We start from the raw sequence: 21,229 nt of genomic DNA, 5'->3' as shown, positions 1-21,229 counted from the left end.
TCACTTTATTTCCATGAGGCCTCGGGCATCAGTTACATAAATAAAATACAACACTTCAAAGTTATAGTGGGGTTTTCTTTCTAGTTGGTATTGGATTTTCTTACCATCATAGCTATAAATAACATATACAAACATCTCCATATGCCTTCAACCTACACCCATGACAATTGTCATCTACTTTCACAGAATAAAGGCCCTCCAACTGATAACAGCTTATTTGCAGTTAACTCTTTCAAAAATGTGGAAAATGCTCATGTTATGAGACCTCAGAATTAACACTACTACTTAATGTTATACACTCCTAGTTTCTCTAAGGCATAAATATAGACATCTCATTAAAAAAAAAAGACGAGATATATGTGATTCTTTGAACAACCAAGTATGTGTACTACAACACCATCTCAATATCAAGCAAAGTCAAGTCAACTTGGAAAAGGGGAAATGATTTACTACTCATATCCCAGCATTACCTATAAAAGTTTTACATACGATTAGTCAAGGATCTCCTGGTGACATGAACTGGTTAATACCAAAGGCTACAATGGAGAATGCTTATTGTAATAAAACTGACCTTCCTTAATATACCTAAAGTGATGGATTCATGTCTTCTATTTCTCTCACATTCTCCAAAATATTGGGCACTCAACAAGTACCTGTTGACTTGTAGATGAATACCTAAGGTCTCACCTTAGCACCATTCCCTATGAGAACCCGAGATTTAGATTTAATCAAATAGTATTTTTTTTAAAGCTGAACCACATAGAAGCAACATGGGAGTCTAAAAAGTAGACAGAACAGTTTTACTAACTCATAGTCTTAGATTAACATTGCTCAACTTCTTGGAGCTTCAGTGCCCTTGTGTACAAAATGACAATAATGTCTACCTCAAAGGCTACTGTTAAGAAACGCAACCTTGTTCATTCCTTATCTACAATTTCATTATAAAGAAATGCAATGCAGTTATCACATTTTCCTATTATGGTGAAGACTCAGCCTAATTAAAGTACACACAAAACAACATACTGACTGTCTTTACTGTTAGTTTTACAGTAATGAAATGTGACTTACAAAATCTATGGGATTTTCTATTTTTAACCAGAAACTGCAAATGAGGTGAAACCTTGGTCAAAAATTTAGATTTTGCCTAATCTTATCCTGAAATAGCCTACAAAATAAAGTAACCCAGTTCTTGTCCTCAAACTGTTAATCTGGGATAACAGATTTGTATCACAGCAGTACCGATCTGTATTCTTTAATATCCTCTAATCTGATACTTTCATGTTCTGCTTAGGGTTCTTCCTGTCCACCTCCAATCACTTACAGAAAGTACTTATAGGATGTTCCTCCCCACAGAACCCCAGCTATATATAAAAAGGCTGGAAGTACACAATAGCTAAGAGGTGGAAACAAACTAAGTGTCTGTCAAAAGATGAATGGAAAAACAAAATGTGGTATATACATAAAATGAAATCAACCTTAAAAAGGAAGGAAATCCTGTCACATGCTACAACATGGATGAACCCTGAGGTATGAAATAAGCCAGTCACAAAAAGGCAAATACTGTATGATTCCACGTGTATGAGGTATTTGAAGTAGTCAAATTCACAGAAACAGAAGGCACAGTGGTGGATACCAGGGCAGAGGAGAGAATGGAGAGTTGTTGTTTAATGGGTCCAGTATCAGTTTTGCAAGACGAAGTTCTGGAGACCTGTTTCACAGTAATGTGAATACAGTTAGCACTACTGAACTGTACACATAAAAATGGTCAAGATGGGGGCTCCCTGGTGGTGCAGTGGTTGAGAGTCCGCCTGCCGATGCAGGGGACGTGGGTTCGTGCCGCGGAGCGGCTGGGCCCGTGAGCCATGGCCGCTGAGCCTGCGCGTCCGGAGCCTGTGCTCCGCAACGGGAGAGGCCACAGCAGTGAGAGGCCCGCGTACCGCCAAAAAAAAGGTCAACATGGTAAACTTTATGTTTTTTTACAATGAAAAAAACATTAGGGAGCCAAAAAGTACTTCACTTAAAGATGTGGTTCTGCTGCTAGAAAAAAATAATTCTTGTCAAGGGGTAAAAAGAAGACTACGAGCAATCCCTTCCCTACTACAAATTCTTATAACCATTTTTAACGTTGCATCCCTACATAAGGAATCTGACAAGAGTTACTGATTGCCTACAACAGCTTGTTTTCTTGAAATACAGCCTTCCCAATCTATTAGCCAACAGAAAATATTAAAGATTCCTCTTATGCTATCTTAAAAACACATCTACTCCAGGCCCACAAGACTCTCACCTTGTGGTAAACTGGAAAAGAAAAAAAAAAGACATGGGGAAACACCAAAAAGGTTGTTTCCACTTTCATAGGCAGCTGACCTGAAACTACAATGGCAAGTTCTAAAAAGTAACATTGTTCCAGATTTTCAAATAATTTTTAAAAAGTTCCCACCAAACCCTTTTACCTACTTCGGCTTCTCTCTTAATACAGACTACTGAAGAAGAATTTAGATTCCTTCTGAATGAAGTATAAACAAGCAATTAGATAAAAATCCAATCCTGTAATATTTTTATCCATGGTTAAAGAGACAGTTTTTAATTAAAAAAAAAATCAAGATGGGAATACACTAAAGCTGTCAGGTCCAGTATCTTAGAAGATTCATCCCTCTAATATTATATCAGTAACAGTAAGTACTAAGAAGATTCCTAAGAAAGAATACCCTTTTAACAGTCCAAAAACTATCGTTACCATATAAAATATCCTTGACTCCTCCAACTTAACCATATAATCATAGTCAAATTGTTAGATTAAAGCAGAGGCTCTTAAACAGGGTCATTGGTCCATGAACCCCCTTGAACTGGATGAAAGAGATCATTCAAGGACTTCAGAAAAGAAAATTCCAGTTGATATCTGAACATTCAGAGAGAAAGTCAACCTATAGAAACTAAAATTACAAGAGCCTGACCCTTGGTAAAGTGGCACACAGAAGCATTCAATAATGAATTGCCAGGAATTCCACATATGCCACAGGCAAAGATCTAGATGACATTTTAATCAGCTACAGCTAACATTAACTAAAAATGTCCATATTAATAAAAAATTAGCTATTTTTAAAATAAACTCAATGTTTATTTTAAAATGTTTAAACATGGATGGAAAATTGGTAAAGCTAGTTTTAAAAGTCCTACATACTTTGACAATTTTTTTAAAATGGTAGAAAAGTAGCCACAAAAAAACCCTGAAAATACTAAGCAATAAATAGTTGATACTGCATTCTTCGAATGGGAAACTCAGCAACTATTTAAATATAGAATTATGCTGCATTTTAAAGTAGAATTTAAAGAAAAACACTGTTCCTTCTCCTTTCCTCCCTTTAGTGGTTAAGAGTTGAAAATAGTTACCATGCCAATTCTGTGCCTTTCTTACAAGAAAAAAATAACACATCAAACCACTACATGTCGGGTTCAAAATAAAACGCAATGTCAAGGGCACCAACTCATTTCTAATGACCAGGCAGCCAACCCAGAAATGGCACTAGACTAGGCTTTAAGGAATTCAGTAATCCTACATTAAGTATTAATGATAGCTGGACCTCAGCAGAGATAGTGGGAAAAGCCCTAAAAAACTGAAGGCAGATTTAATTTGGTACCTAAAAAGCAGCAAGGGAGGAAGTAGGCTGAAACAATCTGAAGTCATAGGAAAGCTTTAAATACACATGCACAAAAGCAGCACTTTATGATTCTTTCTGATCACTTACAGTTCATTTTTTTTTTTTTTTTTTTTTGCAGTACGCGGGCCTCTCGCTGTTGTGGCCTCTCCCGCTGTGGAGCACAGGTTCCGGACGCACAGGCTCAGTGGCCATGGCTCACGGGCCCAGCCGCTCCAAGGCATGCGGGATCTTCCCGGACCGGGGCATGAACCCACGTCCCCTGCATCGGCAGGTGGACTCCCAACCACTGCGCCACCAGGGAAGCCCCCATGAGATTCTTTTAAAGCAAGAGAACAATGAAATTAACAGACTAAGCCCACAGTTGTGAGGTATTTCTGGATGGCAGAATTTCCTTATGCTATTAAAATCTGAAGACCCCAAAGATATTTTAAATTTTCAAATACTTTCTTATTTAAAAATGTAATAAGCAGGGACTTCCCTGGTGGCACAGTGGTTGAGAAGCCGCCTGCCAATGCAGGGGACACGGGTTTGATCCCTGGTTCGGGAGGATCCCACATGCCCCAGAGCAACTAAGCCCGTGCTTCACAACTACTAAAGCCTGGGCGCCCCAGAGCCCGCGAGCCGTAACTACTGAAGCCTGCATGCCTAGAGCCCGTGCTCCGCAACAAGAGAAGCCACTGCAGTGAGAAACCCATGCACCACAACGAAGAGTAGCCCCCACTCGCCGCAACTAGCGAAAAGCCCACGTGCAGCAATAAAGACCCAAAGCAGCCAAAAAACAAGAATGTAATAAAAAGCCCTACACATTAACAAAAACGTTATAAAAAGAAAAAAAGGAGACTACTGCCCCCCCCAAAAAAATTAGTGAGAAGGCTCCCCTGGGTGGCGCAGTGGTTGAGAGTCCGCCTGCCGATGCAGGGGACACGGGTTCGTGCCCCGGTCCGGGAAGATCCCACATGCCGTGGAGCGGCTAGGCCCGGAGTCATGGCCGCTGAGCCTGTGCTTCTCCGCAACGGGAGAAGCCACAACAGTGAGAGGCCCGCGTACCGCAAAAAAAAAAAAAAAATTAGTGAGAAGAACGGCATTGTTTTACATTGCTGCAAATCTTTTTAATGTCTGACTTAACAGAAGATGCTGAGATTCTCTTAATTGCTTCTGCATTCAACATACTACACTATGTTGTGTAGGTTAAATATATATGAAGAAATCCAGTCTTAGGTATGTAGTTGGTAACGGAGGTATAGTTTCTTTTTTTAATAGATGTTGACTTTTATTTTTTAAGCTTTATTTATTATTTATTTTATTTTATTTATTTTTGGCTGTGTCGGGGCTTAGTTGCAGCATGCGGGATCTTCTGTTGCAGCACACGGCCTTCTCTATAGTTGTGGCGTGCGGGTTTTCTCTTCTCTAGTTGGGGCGCACAGGCACCAGGGCGCGTGGGCTCTGTAGTTTGCAGCACACAGGCTCTAGCTGAGGTTCAGTTAGCTCAGTAGTTCTGGCACAAGGGCTTAGTTGCCCCGAGGCATGTGGGATCTTAGTTCCCTGACCAAGGATCAACCTGTGTCCCCTGCATTGCAAGGCAGATTCTTTACCACTGGACCACCAGGGAAGTCCTGGGAGGAATAGTTTAATAGGCTTTTCAGGTAGTTACGGATGTCTCTTTGATACTACAGCAAAACTCAACACGTGATAGTTTCTTAAAGGTTTATGGAGTCTGAAACCATATCAGTTGTCTGTTATATTAGAATCCAATGCTCTATCTTGCACTTTTACTTATGCATAACTTTTTAACATCACAAGCATTGGCCATTCAGTTATGCAGATTTTCCAAATGTTGACACATTTCATTACACAGTATTAAAAATCACAATCATTAATATTACTACTGATCTCATCTGAAATATCTGTAAGTATTCAGAAGTTATCACGCTCAGGAGATACACGTTTTCCAAAACTTTGAGTTTTGCTTGAAAGCTCAGATTTTATCATGGGCAACAAATACTGTCCATTGAGGTAACAGATTCACCGTTCATTTGAGAAAATGTCTGTCAAATATACAAGTCTAGGTAGTTTGTCAGTAGCTCTTTCTAGTAAAAATAATGTTCCATGAAAAGAGCAACTACTTCAGCTTGAAACAAATAATTGCACCCATACTTTTCCTTCAACCACTGTACTCTGTCTGGCCTAGAACAATGCTTTAAGTGTACTTCCCATTCTGTCACACAGAATGCTCACCACACATGTACTCAAGAGCCAAGACTTGGGCTTCCCTGGTGGCGCAGTGGTCGAGAATCTGCCTGCTAATGCAGGGGACACGAGTTCGAGCCCTGGTCTGGGAGGATCCCACATGCCGCGGAGCAACTACACCTGTGAGCCACAACTACTGAGCCTGCGCGTCTGGAGCCTGTGCTCCGCAACAAGATAGGCCGCGATAGTGAGAGGCCCGTGCACCGCGATGAAGAGTGGCCCTCGCTTGCCACAACTAGAGAAAGCCCACGCACAAGAAATGAAGACCCAACGCAGCAAAAAATAAATTAATTAATTTTAAAAAAAGTCAAGACTTTCAATAGCAGAGACTTGACAAAATTAATTTTTACTGTTTCATCAAAGACATTACATAAAACAGGCATTTTAAAACTGCTGGTACATGGCAATGAAGATTACCATGACTACTGGTACCATTTGGTGCCAAGGCCTTGATACATGCTAAGATGCCAGCAGATTTACCAACCCTTGCTTTTGTACCATTGGTGCAAATGTCAACACAGTGAAAAAGGCAAATATTATCTTAGTATTATTATGAAAATAGTTTCAACTTCAGAGACCTTCTGATACAGTTGAGGGGTTGCCAGACCACACATCAAAACTGAATAAATGATCGCTATTTTGACTGTGGTTACAGACCCCCTGTGACCAGAAAAATGCACCTATGTATAAGCACACACATTACAACTTTACATACAACATCAGAAGGTTCAAAAATCCCTTATCGAATGTCCTAGCTTAAGAATTCCATTAGCAAAAGATTCAGTAAATCTCCAAATTGGATTTAATTACTTCAAAACAACAATAATCTACTTGGCATTACAAATAAACTCTAAACAAGTCACATTCCAACAAGCTCACACACCTTCACCTAAACTAAAAGAAGCAGCTCAAGTTTTTAAATAAATAAAATTACATGAGGGAAATATAAAGATCTAAGGTAAGAATCCCAGCTCTACCACCTGCTCAAGGAAACAGTAAACTAGCCTTCCTAGCCGAGTTTCCTGTCTCTATGGAAAAACAACAGCGTCTATTTATTTCAAAGATTAATAAATTAATATCGATAAAGCACCTAAAACAGTACCTGGCACATAATTGAGAAATCTAATTTATATATTAACAGACTTTACTTCTCTTTCCTTCTACTAAGGAAGCAACTTGCAGACCTCTGATTACTCAATTTTAATTTCCATTATCACCGAAGAGAAGGGAAAAGAGATTGTAATTGAGAATATTAGCTAAAACATCTATCTCCAACCCTTTAATTTTCCGATTTAACAGCATAAGAAGCTTAAAATAAAATTTACCTTTCTTCCTGCAACTCAACTAGGCAAATATAGATGTATAAATATGTAATATATGGTAATCTTTTTACTGATTTAATAAAATTAATTCTTTGCTTCAGTCTCTCATCATTCTGCTTATTCCACAATTTTCAAAAATTTTAAAATATAGTTCACTATAAGAGAGTACTAAAAAATACCTAAGTGTAATTTTTGGTTTATTTTAGTAACCTGAGACAAAATGCCATTATCTCTTGTATTTTTTTTTTTTTTTTACCAATAAAGGGGTAAGAAAAAAATTTTAGCATCTTAAAAGAAAACAAGGATACTGCCTAACACTAGATAAATATGATCATTCATGTTATTTAATGGGCGAAGTTACACTACTTTAAGTGATGGTACTGCATTAGTACCAGACTTCTGTCAGCAGTAATGCCAGTGCCGAGAGAAAGAAGTGTGACATGCGAAACAAGGTAAGAATGTTAACTAATACCTTTGCTGTGCGTCATTACGTTTTGGAACACAGCTGATGTGCCAATGTTCTGAAATTTGCAAAAAATGGGGTTCTACTATTTTCTTCTACTAATTGACCCTAGTGCCTAAATCTAACATGCATACTACTCTAAGAAACACAGAACACAAATGATCTTAAAATCTATTTATATTGTAGCATAAAACATACTGAATGGATTTAAAACCCTCAAATTTTGTGTGATACCCCAAAGATTATTTGCTTCTCAAATTTTATTTATGTCCTTATTCAGGGAGTATTTAGACTCTCCCAATGAAAGTTTTTTTTCCCAAGAACCAGTCCACAAGTCTAAGTCCAAAAATAAACAGGAAGCAGTGTTGAAAAGATGTAATACATTTAGATCCAAGTTTCACTGACTTCATGTAATAAAATCATACCCTAAAATAATATCCTATGAAAGAAAGTTTAAGAATGTCAAATATGGAGATGAGGAAAATTATACTTACATTAATTAATGAAAATAAAAATTTATTATTTAATACTTAATATTAAATGGTGAAAATTTGCATTAAAATAATTAAAATAACCATATTGGTTAATTTTTCCTTATCTTTTACCCAAAATTACACACTTCAGATTATCCACGTGTATTTGAATTTTTAATAATTTTATTTTCACAAGTAAGATTTGAACAAATTAACAAATTATCAGAATTGCTACTGCAAAAAATCATGAGGAAAAATTCCTTACTGTTTCACATTAAAATGATGAACTTGGTTTTCTAGTTTGTTGAAACTAGATTTTAAAAACAAAACCAATAATATCTCTATTAGTAAGTAACAAAGAACTGGGAAGGAGTCAAGTCATGAAAGTTATAAATGGGACAGCACTGGCCACATGTTGATGTTGGGTGATGGGAGTTCATTATACTATTCCATCTTTTTCCTGTAATGTTCAAAATCTCCATAATGAAGTTTTTTAAAAAATCGAAAAGAACTAGGCAAATTAAAAAACAGGCAATTATTAGCTTCAGGGAAAATGAAGGGATGCACAAGAAATGAGCAACACTCCAGTGTAGTACCGGCTCAGTAGGGAACATCTGCATCCTCGTAACAATGTAAGCACTGACTTCTAATTTAACCACAACATGTGATGTAACGCTGGGGTAAACGGACAAAAACGTCAAAAACAGCTTAATCTTCATCTACCATGGAAGGAAGTCAAGTGAAAATGTCTAAAATTGAAAGAAATAGAAGTATAATTTTATTCACAAAAAAATGTAATTAAGCCCAAGGGAATACAGCTAGAAGACGGGTTCAACATAATCGCCTTTAGGAGAAGGGCTAAGGAGGATTAGGGAGTGACTGTGGAAGGGATTGCCATTTTTCATCCTTTAGTACAGTATGGGATTTTTTTAAAACCTTTTTCATTGTGAAGTCTAACAAATATAGAAAATCAAAATCAAAACAACAATCTTCAGGTTAATCAGTTATTACAAACATCTGTACAACCACCATCCAGGTCAATTTGCCATCCCATGAGCCTTCCCAGAACCCCTGGCAATCACAACTGCCTATCACTGCTTAAAGATAACCACTACCCTGGCTTTTACAGTTAATTACTTTGTAGCTATTCTTTATAGAGTTTTACCAGCTTCATATGTGTCTCTAAATCTATGGTTTAATTCTAAATGTTTCTGAACTTTATATCTGTGGAATCAAAGAGTATGTACAAAACATACACATACCAGTTTCCTCACTCTGGCTGATGAGAAGCTGCTACTAGCCTTTAAAGACAATTGCCCAGTTTCCTCATTCTCCTGCTCTCCCTTACTCATCATAAATATTCAAGTAATAACAATAGCTAAACCCTTATTATGTGCTGGGTTTCTGTTTTAGGAATATTAACTCATTTAATCATCAAAACAACATCCGAAGACCAGTTTTACTGCCATCCTCATTTTACAGACGGGAAAACGGGCACAAAGAGGTTGAGTTAACCCGCCCAAGACCATACAGCTAGTAGGTGACTGGGCAGGATTCACACCATGGACTTTGTGCTCTGACCTACCTTCTCATGGGAGAATAGCTATCAATAAAGGAAAAACTAAAAGTGCAGGATATGATACAATGTTATTACTGTTACTATGAAGGTTAAAATAAAAACTACATGAGAATGATTTTAGTGCCTCATCCTTCTCCCAAACAATTAGCTATATTAAAGGTAAACTACTTAAAGTGCCTGAAGAGCCGTGTGCGTAGAATAAGTACCCCAACACAGGCTATAACTGTCCTGTAGGGCTTACATGGGCCAAAAGACAATGAGAGTATCTGATCAAATGTCAAAATTCTGTCTTAGTTCTGTAATGTTATTTAAGGAAAAATTCTGAGCCTTGAGTAACTAAGTCCACTGTCTTATTTTTAAATTAAGGCCCCCAGAGAGTCTAACATCTCAAACAATTTAACTTACCAGTAATAATAATGTGGGGCTGTCTCTTTGCTAAGACATCTTTGAGAGTTAACAAGATTAAGAGTACAAGAACAACCGAAATCAGCTAATCCAGTTCTGTTTTCTTCAGGCTAAGCATACTGGAACTCAGAAGAGTACTTACCCAAAGTGACATACACTAGTCTGTCACTAGGATAGAAACCCAAGGTCTCCTCGCTTCTTTCTACTACACGGCTATATACCATCAGTCCACTTACAAAGCTGCCAAGTAAATAAATTCACGATTGCCAAAAGTATGTCTCAGTCACGCCACCTTTCACCCATACTTGACCCCCTTCATAACCTCATTTTAGTAAATTTTCTTCCTCCATTCAATAAATACTGGACACCTACTGTGTTCCAGGCTTTCTTTTAAGCATAGCAGTTTATATACACAATGTCCCACATACAGCTCACGGTACAACAGTAGAGGTTTGGGGTACTAATATTATAAATACAAAATGCTACGAAGGAAGATTCTTAAAGTACTCCCGAAAAAGGGAGATGAGTAAAAGGGTTACAGGCATGACCTGAAGGATAAATATGATTCTGACAAGAGAACTGTGGCAGGAGTATCAGGCATTCCAAGGTAGGAACAGCAAAAAACAAAAACAAAAAAAACCATGAAGTCCCCAAGGTAAGAGTGTACAGGACTTGTTTGAAGAACAGTATCCATTTAGCTGGATCGTAAACCACACTAGCAAATAAACTTAGAGAAGTAGGGGCCATACCAGTGAGAAGTCTCACATTCTAGACTAAAATATCTGAATATAATTCATAAGCCTGTGGATACAGTGACCACTAAAGATTTCTGAGGAAAATAAAACTGGGATGGCATTTAAGATTAACTTAGAAGCAAAACATGACAAGAAGCAGGGAATCATTTAGGAAGTTAGAGCAATCCTGATGAGAGATACTGAGAACCTTAACCAAGGTAAAAGTGGGTATGGAAAGAAGATTAAAGCATTACAGGAGTAAAAAGAGTATGCCATGACAGCTGAATACATGTAGGAGGGGAAAGACAATTTGGTGCCTTTGATGGAAAAGAACTTCGGATGTACTGTTAACAGAAAACAGGCAAGCTAAACTAAAGGTTGAGCCAGATGTAACCCATTTAGAGACTATAATCTAAACCAAGGGGGAAATGTATTAATCTTACTTTATTTCAGAAAAGTAAACCTTCTCTTAGTAAAATAAACATAATAGACTATGATGTGCAAACTACAGTATGCAAAAAACCCAAATTAAAGCTGCATAATTTGAAAATTGGGTGCTTTTTATACTTACTGCATTTGTATAGACATAGGTACTAGAATAAATCATGTTTCTATTAAAATATACATACCAAGCTTCAGCATAAGATACTAGGAATGCACTGTATGTTAAAATTAATATTTAACAACCACAGATGAAAATTATTTAATGAATCAGTTGCAAAATGCAGTTACTAAGTATTAGCAGAAGAAAATTACCACTGATCCATCATACATGTCACAAACTATCATTTGGTTCAGTTAAGTTTGGAATCATCAATTTCTTCTGATTAAATCAAATGCATGTGGTCTTTGCCTGTTTAACAGTGAGCTACGTGCAGGGTTTGTATTCTAGACACCTTGGAGCCCTAGTGCTCAGCATTTAGGAGGCCCCTAGAAGATCTTTGATAAAGGGAATAAATGGGCATCAACAAAGGAATGTTTTTCAAGTATACAGCACTTTCATAACTTGGCGAGTATTACACAACAGCACAGAACTAATGATCCAATATCTGAGTGCCTGCTGTTCAATAGGTAATGGAATTACAAAATGAGGAACACAAGACTCCTCCCTGGAACTTAGGATTTATTTCTCTGAACAAGCCAAACACCACAGGCTTCATCGGAAGACCCTGATTTACACTATTTGTATGACCATCAGTGAGTCTCTTAACTTCTTTAAGCTTCCAGTTTCTCATCTGAAAGACAGATGAGGATTCAATAGAAAGAAATGTGAGGGCGCTCTGTATCAGAAGTACAGTGTATGCCAGGTGGCTCCCCACACAACTCAGAAAATTGATCAGGTACTTAATTAAGAATGACATCGAGGACTTCCCTGGTGGCACAGTGGTAAAGAATCCGCCTGCCAATGCAGGAGACACGGGTTCGAGACCTGGTCCGGCAAGACCCCACATGCCGCAGTGCAACTAAGCCTGTGCGCCACAACTACTGAGCATGCGCCCTAGAGCCTGCGAGCCACAACTACTGAGCCCACGTGCCACAACTACTGAAGCCCGCGTGCCTAGAGCCCGTGCTCCACAACAAGAGAAGCCACCGCAATGAGAAGTCCGCGCACCGCAACAAAGAGTAGCCCCCACTCGCCGCAACTAAAGAAAACCCATGCGTAACGAAGACCCAACGCAGCCAAAAATTTTAAAATGTAAATAAATTTAAAAATTAAAAAACAAAAACAAAAACGAATAACATTGACACAAGCAAATCCAAGCATTCAACTGGCTCAACACAAGGCCATCATCCTACCGTCACCTGGAAAAACCCTCAAAACAAACAGTACACTGACAGTAAGTCAGAAATAGGATCTTATTATGAGGACAACACAATCCAGAGACAGATAATTTATAAATTTTCACTAGACAAATTTTTGAAAATTAAAAGTACATATTTTATCTGAGTATTAGAAAATTCCTACTGTAATTCAAACACACAATACTATTAAGACTCAAACTTTAATATTTCTGAACAATGAAATAATAAAACTACTTTACAGAATATAATGTCTCCTCCATCTCAAGACTTCCTCCATCTAAGACCATCTCAAATGAATGCAAAATCCTAAAGTTTCAAAACTTTAGAATTTTGAAATACACTAATAAACAAATCTGGGGAAAAAAACTAAAGCCCTTCCACTGATCAAATCCAGCTTCAAAATACACAACAATAAGCTCTCCAGAAGACATGCTATATATCTATAACACCGTTATTTTCTTATCCACCTAAGTTAATCTTTACAAGATAATTAAATGCAACATCTGAGCCAGCATTTCTTCACAGGATATGCCAATCAACACCACACGCTCGTAATAGGCAAGTGCAGAAAAACTAAAAATCTCCCCTCAAAAATGGAAGATGCTATCAAGAATATTTCTGAGCTAAACACTGATGGCACCTATTTCAACTAAATTATCTAAAAACAGTGTACAACCATGAAAATGCATCACCATTTATTTGTACGTGAAATTTACACAGCAAGGACACCTTTACCGCATGGACCTTAGACTTTTCTTGTGACGGTTTTATATATATCATCATCTAGTGCTCCTTACTTTATTCAGGAAAAAAATAATAATAAAACACGGCATAAGTAATAAAAAATTTAAGATTATGTTCCAGAAAGATGACTTTTAAAACTGTTCTTTCCCTGCTTGGACAACAAACATAAAACGTCCTTAAACTAGAACAGACTCAGCTGAAAGGAAATCCTTCAGCAACAGAGATTTTGTAAAGGTTCTATATCCAAATTCTGCATTATTAAATGCTTTCTTACCTTCTGCTACATCATCATCTACTGCTCCTTTCACCTGAGAAAAACACCACTGAATATCATTCCCTCCTCCAGCTCCTGGAAAAAGAAAACATACCAATTAAAACTGAGTCTTACTCATGTTTACTCTCATAAACACAGAGATGGCATCCATAGTTGGCATGATACTAACAGCCTGGTACTGCCCACACATACGTATAACCACCACCCCACAGCACTAATCTGGAAAAAGGTTAGTCCCCAATAGTTGGTATTGCATTAAAAGAGAGAGATTCCAGGTCTGAAATATTTAAAGGCCATGTACTATCGTTACCATTGTACATCAGTTCAAAAGTTCCCTTCCATTTTCCCTTCCCCTCAGACACAGTAAAAGCCTTACTTCAAGCAAGACCTACCAGAGAAAAGTAAATACCGAAAGTTAAAGAGTTTTCCTTTAAGGCTACAAAAGGCTGCAGGAGAGTTAATAAGGTTAAGCTACCATAAAACACGGAACGAAGAGAAAACTTCAGGAACATCACTGCCCGAGTGAGAAGCGATGATTCATATGACCCCTATCACCACAGCGTACAGACGACAGCAAACACAATCTCACCACCCATTTCTTTGCAGTTCATTACCAGCAAATCACTGGCTCCAGAGAGGAAAAGAAACTGAATTGAATGCTGGTGAAGAGATTGCCAAAAGGAAGCTTGGTTTGCCTCCCTTCACCTAATCCGTCAGAATCCAAAGGACCTGGCAAAGAATTAATTTCGCTCATTTGTCATCATCTTGGGCAGAACAATTTTAATTTCACTTAATCATTCAACAAGGCCAAAAAGCAACTTATGCATAGCAAACCCTAAGTCAATCCAATATGTTAACTTTTTTACAGGTTTGATTATCTATCTAAATATTGATAAAAGCACGGAAAACTGGTTTAGTCCCTGAATGTTTCCATTTCACTGCCAAGCAGGGAGGGGGCAACGTCCTGGATCTATGGAGAAAGAAACTGAATCTAGATCTAGGACTGATTCTACCAGAGGAAGGAAGATATTCAGCAACACCAAAATGTACAAAAATAATCCTCGAAGCAATTACCTTTCTCTTCCTTCACCTCCATTCCTTGCTAAATATTCCAACCTGGTTTTCTCTCTGCATCTCTCCCCCTCCGCCCCAAGCTTTTACCTAAATCTCTCTCCTCTTAGCTATTTATATCTCTGAGCTCCACAACTATTTTAACTAACTCCATGAAACCCTTTTGGGAAAAGGACATCTGCACAAAAGCTAACATGCAAAACGGAAAGTTTAAATTACATTTTTCACGCAACTCGCTGTATTAGAGGCCTTGCACTCTTTGGACCTAAAGGGTAAAAAAAAACGAAAGGGAGATGGTTCCAGACAAAAAAAAAAATTCAGGCTTACAGTCTCCAAAATATACGTACCCACAGTAGAAAGAAATACACGTTATGTCCCCATTGTATTTTAACTTATAAAGCACTCTTCCTTCTCAGTGCAAAATATATTTATTTGTAGGAACACCCAAAAAGGCTTGCAGCAGGGAGAAACACAGGAATTAAAGGAAGAGCCGCAGAAAAGCCCCCTGGGGGGGGGGGGGCGGGGGCGGAGGTTCCACCGGGCTCCCAAGCGCAGGGACGAATCGGCACTCGCCCCTACCCCGCCCCACCCACGCCTTACCCCTCGGCTCGCCGGCACACACCCCACCCCCACCCATGCCCAGGCTCCAGCCCTCCTGTTCAAAGCCATTTCGATACCACAGCGACCACTCGCCTCTCCAGAACCCGCCCCACCCCCACCCCAGCCCACTTCACCAATTCCCCGAAATCCCAGGGGTGCCCCGTGGCTCTCCGAGAGGCGCAAGCAGTCGCTAGGGGGTGATGGAGGGAGGAGGAAGGAAGCAGTGCCTTGTCAGTGGAGAGGGTGATTTCTCCTTTACCTGCCATGTTGCGCTGCAAATGGTGACCCTGCTGGGTTCCTCGGGGTCTCCGCTTCCTGAACTCACCCCCCTCACCTGGGGATGGGGGGGTAGAGAGGGCGGATGGCGGCGGATGGCACCTGTGGGGGGAGGGGGCGGGGGTCGGGGGAGAAGGAAGGAGGGGCTGGCAAACCAGCCGGCGGGATGGTGGATTTCACTCTTGGTCTTCCCCACTCTTGCTTTTTCTCCAGCGGCGGCGGCGGCGGCTACGACAGCGACGGCGGCGGCGGCAGCGGCAGCGGCAGGGCAGGCGACTCCACTTTCAAAATGGCGCCGGCTGGCCTGGCCAGTGACGTCACCAGGAGGGCGGAGCCGCAGGCCTGGGCCGGAGGGGTGGGGCGGGGCGAGGGCTGGAGCGGGGAGCGGAGGGGGAGGGGCGGGGGAGCGGCCCGGCGGGCTCCTGGCCCCGCCCCTTCCCGCCTCGCCCCGCCCCTTCCCGCCTCGCCCCGCCTGCTGCGTCCCCTCCGGCCTGGCCCGCGCTCCCAGTCTCAGGCGGTTCCCCCTCTGCCCGCCCTGCCGGTCCCAGTCCGAGGTCCTGCTGCACATCGGTGCCCACACCGTCGCGCCAGTGCATGGACTCTGGGGCCGGCTCAGTGGTCCAGTTAACGTGGTCGCTCGTAGAGATTGGTGGGGTCCTGTGTCTTTGCAGAGAACACCCGTACTGTATTGCTACTTAAAATAATGACACTGTGGGGCAGCCCCGCGGCCAGTGAAATACAGGGACGGTAGCGCTGACTCGTTGCTCAGGCAAGGTGAAAGTTCGCGGATCTGAGGAGAACGTAGCTGGGCTGGTGCCATCTGGGTGAATTAAATTACCTTCTCATGGGCCCTGGAACTGAGGCGAGAGCCCTTGGCAAAGGAAGGCAGTTAAGAGTGGTTTCAAAAAAGAAAACTCAGTTTGCTAGCAGCAGAATATGCCCGAAAGGGTGGCCCAGGTCTGTCCGGCCAAAAGTGTAGAAATAGTAGTTAAGATGGGCTCTGAAGCCAGGATGTCAAATGCTGACTCCACGCACGAGATGAGGGTAACTATCCTACCTTACAGATTGTTTCGAAGATTAAATGACTTAATTTGAGTACATGATAAACGTTAGCTGCAGTTATTATTAGATTTGTACTGAAAGCATCTTCAGTGGAGTTAAAGGGTATAAGGAAAAAAATAAACTGGAAACACCAGTCATCAGTCAAGAGGGGGTGTGTACTTCTTTCAAAGACGCACTAAAGATGCAGTCACTATATACTGTACACTTTACATATCTCACTTAATCTCCACAATATTCCTGTAAGATAGAGAACCACAATTTCCACATGAAAACTGTGAAAACATCCAGGATTTAACCTTCAGGCAGAAAGGGGTGATAAGGCATTCAGAGACCAAGGAGAAGTTTATGATTATTTATATACTTCCTCTCCATTATCTCCACTTTCTGCCTTATTCTCTCTTTTTTTTTTTTCTCCGGTACGCGGGCCTCTCACTGTTGCGGCCTCTCCCGTTGGCGGAGCACAGGCTCCAGATGCGCAGGCTCAGCGGCCACGGCTCACGGGCCCAGCCGCTCCACGGCATGTGGGATCTTCCCGGACCGGGGCACGAACCCGTGTCCCCTGCATCGGCAGGCAGACTCTCAACCACTGCGCCACCAGGGAAGCCCCCTCTGCCTTATTCTTGATCTGTGGAGCAGTTCGGTTTCAAAATTCCTCCACAGTGGAACAGCTGCACCGTTGTATTGTTATTCCTCCGTTTCTACATTAATATTTTTCACGTAACCAATGAACAAACCAAAACTAAACATCCACCCTGTATCTGTCATCGTTCAGCCACCTGAAAGATACAAAACTTCAATGCAGTGTGTGTTGTACGGACTTCTATGTTGGTTGATTTCGTACATGTATTTCTCTGGATATGCCTTTACTCTTTGTTTTCCTTTTCATGTTCTCTGCCCTTGTTCGATAACTCAATCCTATACTCTCTAAAAAACCTTAACCAGAAGAGAGAGAATAGATCATTAAACTAGAGGACTGGCACCCCTATACACAAGTCATTTTTCTTTTTTATGCTTCATTTTTTTGCCATGTGTTAAGATTTGTGTCTTCACACTTCCTGAAAAATGATTTGGTCTACATAAATGATTTGTTCTTCTTAGGCACCAAAGAGCCTGCCTAGAAACTGGGATAATTTTAACAAAAGTTCATATAGCACTGACTATGTGCCGTGTGCTGTTCTAAGAACAATACATAGAGTCTTGAAAGTACTACATGTCTGTGGAAGCTGAGATGAGCCTAATACGCAAGGATCAGTGCCCTCTGGAGCCCTGGTATGAGTGACCTGGCACTTTTTGACCCTGGGCAGTCTTTTCAGTGGACCACAAACTCCCTCCCTTTCCTTTGAATGGCACTTAGGAAGAGAGGCCAGAAGACCCATTAGCCCAATGACAAGAGTTGCTCTTGTTCATCTCCCTGCCCTTATCTTACATTCTATCTTCCATCCTCTGCACTATAGCTCTGTCCCTGCTACTTCACAGAAACAGTTTCTGGCAAGGTCATTAACGGTCTTCAAGTTACCAAATGCAATGGTCACTTCTTTGGTTTTCTCTTTCTCTCCTTCCCCAAAGCATTTGAAGCTGCTGATCACCCCATGCTTAATGAGACCCTTGTTTTTCTTGACACATTATTAGTTCCCCCCAAACTTTCGAAGCACCCCTTTCAGCTTCCCTTGCTGGCTCCTCCTCTCAGAACACCCTCTAAATATTAAGGCAGTCCCGTCTCTCTGGGTCTTCTTCTCTAATTTCACACTCTTCTGGGCAACTTCATTCAGTATTTACAGATATTTACAGGTGTAAATACCATGTATTTACCAGTGACTGCCAAATCTAGACCTCCAGCTCTGTTCTTGCCTTGGAACTGCAGACACACACCTCTACTTGCCTACGTGACATTTCTACAGATGTCCAATAAACATTTCAAACAAGGGACCTCCCTGGTGGCGCAGTGGTTAAGAATCCACCTTCCAACGCAGGGGATGTGGGTTTGATCCCGGGTCGGGGAACCTAAGATCCCACATGCCGTGGGGCAACTGAGCCTGCACACCACAACTAGAGAGCCCGAGTGCCACAACTAGAGAGAAGCCTGCACGCCACAACGAAAGATCCCGCGTGCCGCAGCTAAGACCTGACACAGCCAAATAAATAAATAAAAATATTTTTAAAAAAAGATCCCACGTGTCTCAACTAAGACCCAGTGCAGCCAAAATAAATAAATAAATATCTTTTTTTTAAAATGTAGATGTAACTACCTCCAGGAAGGCTTCCCTGATATTTTCCCCATTCCCTACCCACCTTAAGCTGTGTTAGATGCCCTTCCAAAATATTCTCATAAAATCTAATGCACTGGGGCTTCCCTGGTGGCACAGTGGCTAGGAATCCACCTGCCAGTGCAGGGGACACGGGTTCGAGCCCTGGTCCAGGAAGATCCCACATGCTGTGGAGCAACTGAGCCCATGCACCACAGCTACTGAGCCTGTGCTCTAGAGCCCGCGGGCCACAACTACTGAAGCCCACGTACCTAGAGCCCATGCTCCACAACGAAGAGTAGCCTCTGCTGGCCTCAACTAGAGGAAGCCGGTGTGTGGCAACAAAGACCCAATACAGCCAAAAATAACCAAATAAATTAAAAAATAATAAATTTATTTTAAAAAATCTAACCAGATTTCTTACCAGATCATGTTAGAATTATCTAAATATGTGTCTGTTACTAGACTGAGTTCTGTGAGGGTAGGAAGTATGTCATATTCACCTCCATATCATAAGCCACCTAATTTGTTGGATTGATGGATGAGTGAATAAATCTCTCTGGCTTGGGAAGAAAACCACTGACATGTTGACTCCTTATCACTTACTGTATCCTAAATGTTTTCCCTCCCCCTTCTTAATCCTGGAAGAAAGAGACATTTTACAAATTATCTTGGTCATGCTGATCTACATTTGTTAGGCAATAGTTGGTTAAAGATGTAAGTTGCTTATAGGCAGAGTCATCCCCACTACTTCCAACTGGTCCTTTGTCCCCGAATACATATTATCTAAGAGAATCCCATAGACACCATTCCCTCACCAACATGAACCACGTGCTATTATGCAGGCATTTTTCCATGTGAGCCTGAGCCAGAACTTCAACAACTGACCACATGTCGGATGCACAAAGTAATAGTTCCTAGCAGAGATGGGTTCAGCTTAGGCACACCAAGAGGAAAACTCCCTCTGGGTTTTCCTGATGATATCCTTCAGTCTGTAAGGCCTGGAGGTGTTTTGCTTCCAATCTGAGCTGAAAGGCACTAAAGGACACCCACAATCTCACCAGCAGAACGGAGCTAACGGGACTCACCCGTGGGTTTTTGCAAGAAGGCTTTTTAAAGAATGTTATATGATGAGAGGAGAATCACTTGAAAGTTGTTCTTTTCCTTGGAGTTAAGATGAACACAAACCTCCTCCACAGTAAGTAGAAGTGGCACTTAGATGTTCCTCTCCTCTAGGCAGTTAGAACTTAGGGTGTCTAGGAAAACCCATCAACTCAAAGGTAAAAGGTGAGGTCCCTGGGACTTCTCTGGCGGCCCAGTGGATAGGACTCTGCACTTCCTCTGCAGTGGGCACAGGTTCAGTCCCTGGTCGGGGAACTAATATACTGCATGCCATGTGGCGAGGCCAAAAAATAAATAAATAAAATAAAAATAAAAGAGAGAGGTCCCTGATTAGAAAATGATATCATTTAGGAACTATATTCAATATCCTGTGATAAACCATAATGCAAAAGAATATGTAAAAGAATACATATATATGCATAGCTGAATCACTTTGTTGTATAACAGAAATTAACACATTATAAATCGACTATACTTGAATAAAATAAATTTTAAAAAGAGAAAATGATATGGTTTAAAACACTGGCAAACCCGTCAGAGCCACACTTTCTGATATGGAACAGGTTCAAGGGCTTTACAGGGAATATTATAAGCAGATGTCAGCTTTTTACAGAATTTCTTAATATCTATAAATTTGGCCTGGAAGACAGTTTCCCAAGACTCTGCAGAGTCTAGACTATAATGACAATTCACCCCACAATGTTCAAGGTGTAGAACTCACTATGAAATCACCAAAATATCCTACACTAGCAGGTGTTTAAGAAAAACAATAGTGAACCCACCAGGAGGATTATTATGTCATCAAACGTTTGGGAAAACAGAGGAAATTGCTTGTGCTTTAGGAAAAGGATACAAAATACTGATACAATATGATCAAAGTAGTACAACAAACATACACCAGATATGTAGAGTCCAAAATACAAAGGAAATGCACAAGGTGCTCACAGCAATGTCTCTGGGCAGTGACACAATGAGTAATTTTTTCTCCTTTGACATTTGCATTTCTCCAAATATCCTATAATCTGTATATACTGGGAAAGAATAAACTTAATTTTAAAATCCATTCTAATGCTGGTAGTAGAGCATGATGATAAAGTCTATGTTCCAGATTTCCCACATTAAAGTAAAGATTGTAGTCCATTATAACTGTAT

General features: G+C 40.6%; 1 protein-coding gene across 2 annotated transcripts in view; it reads right to left on the bottom strand.

Annotated features, from left to right (window-relative positions):
• The window catches only part of PPP2R2A (protein phosphatase 2 regulatory subunit Balpha), an 84,736-nt gene extending 68,778 nt beyond the window's left edge, over window positions 1-15,958 (bottom strand). For both annotated transcript variants that reach the window (XM_082616439.1, XM_082616440.1), the window contains exons 1-2: window positions 15,634-15,958; window positions 13,704-13,778 (exon numbers count right to left, since the gene is read on the bottom strand). In XM_082616439.1, coding sequence (XP_082472565.1) covers window positions 13,704-13,778; window positions 15,634-15,640 — 82 coding nt within the window. In that variant the 5' untranslated portion in view covers window positions 15,641-15,958. The remainder of the gene's footprint in view (window positions 1-13,703; window positions 13,779-15,633) is intronic.
• Between the last annotated feature and the right edge of the window lie 5,271 nt (window positions 15,959-21,229).

This window comes from Mesoplodon mirus, assembly GCF_964341445.2.
Source record: "Mesoplodon mirus genome assembly, chromosome: 1".
Lineage (NCBI taxonomy): Eukaryota > Metazoa > Chordata > Mammalia > Artiodactyla > Ziphiidae > Mesoplodon > Mesoplodon mirus.
The sequence above is the reverse complement of the archived record's forward strand: the minus strand, read 5'-3'. Positions and strand labels throughout refer to the sequence as shown.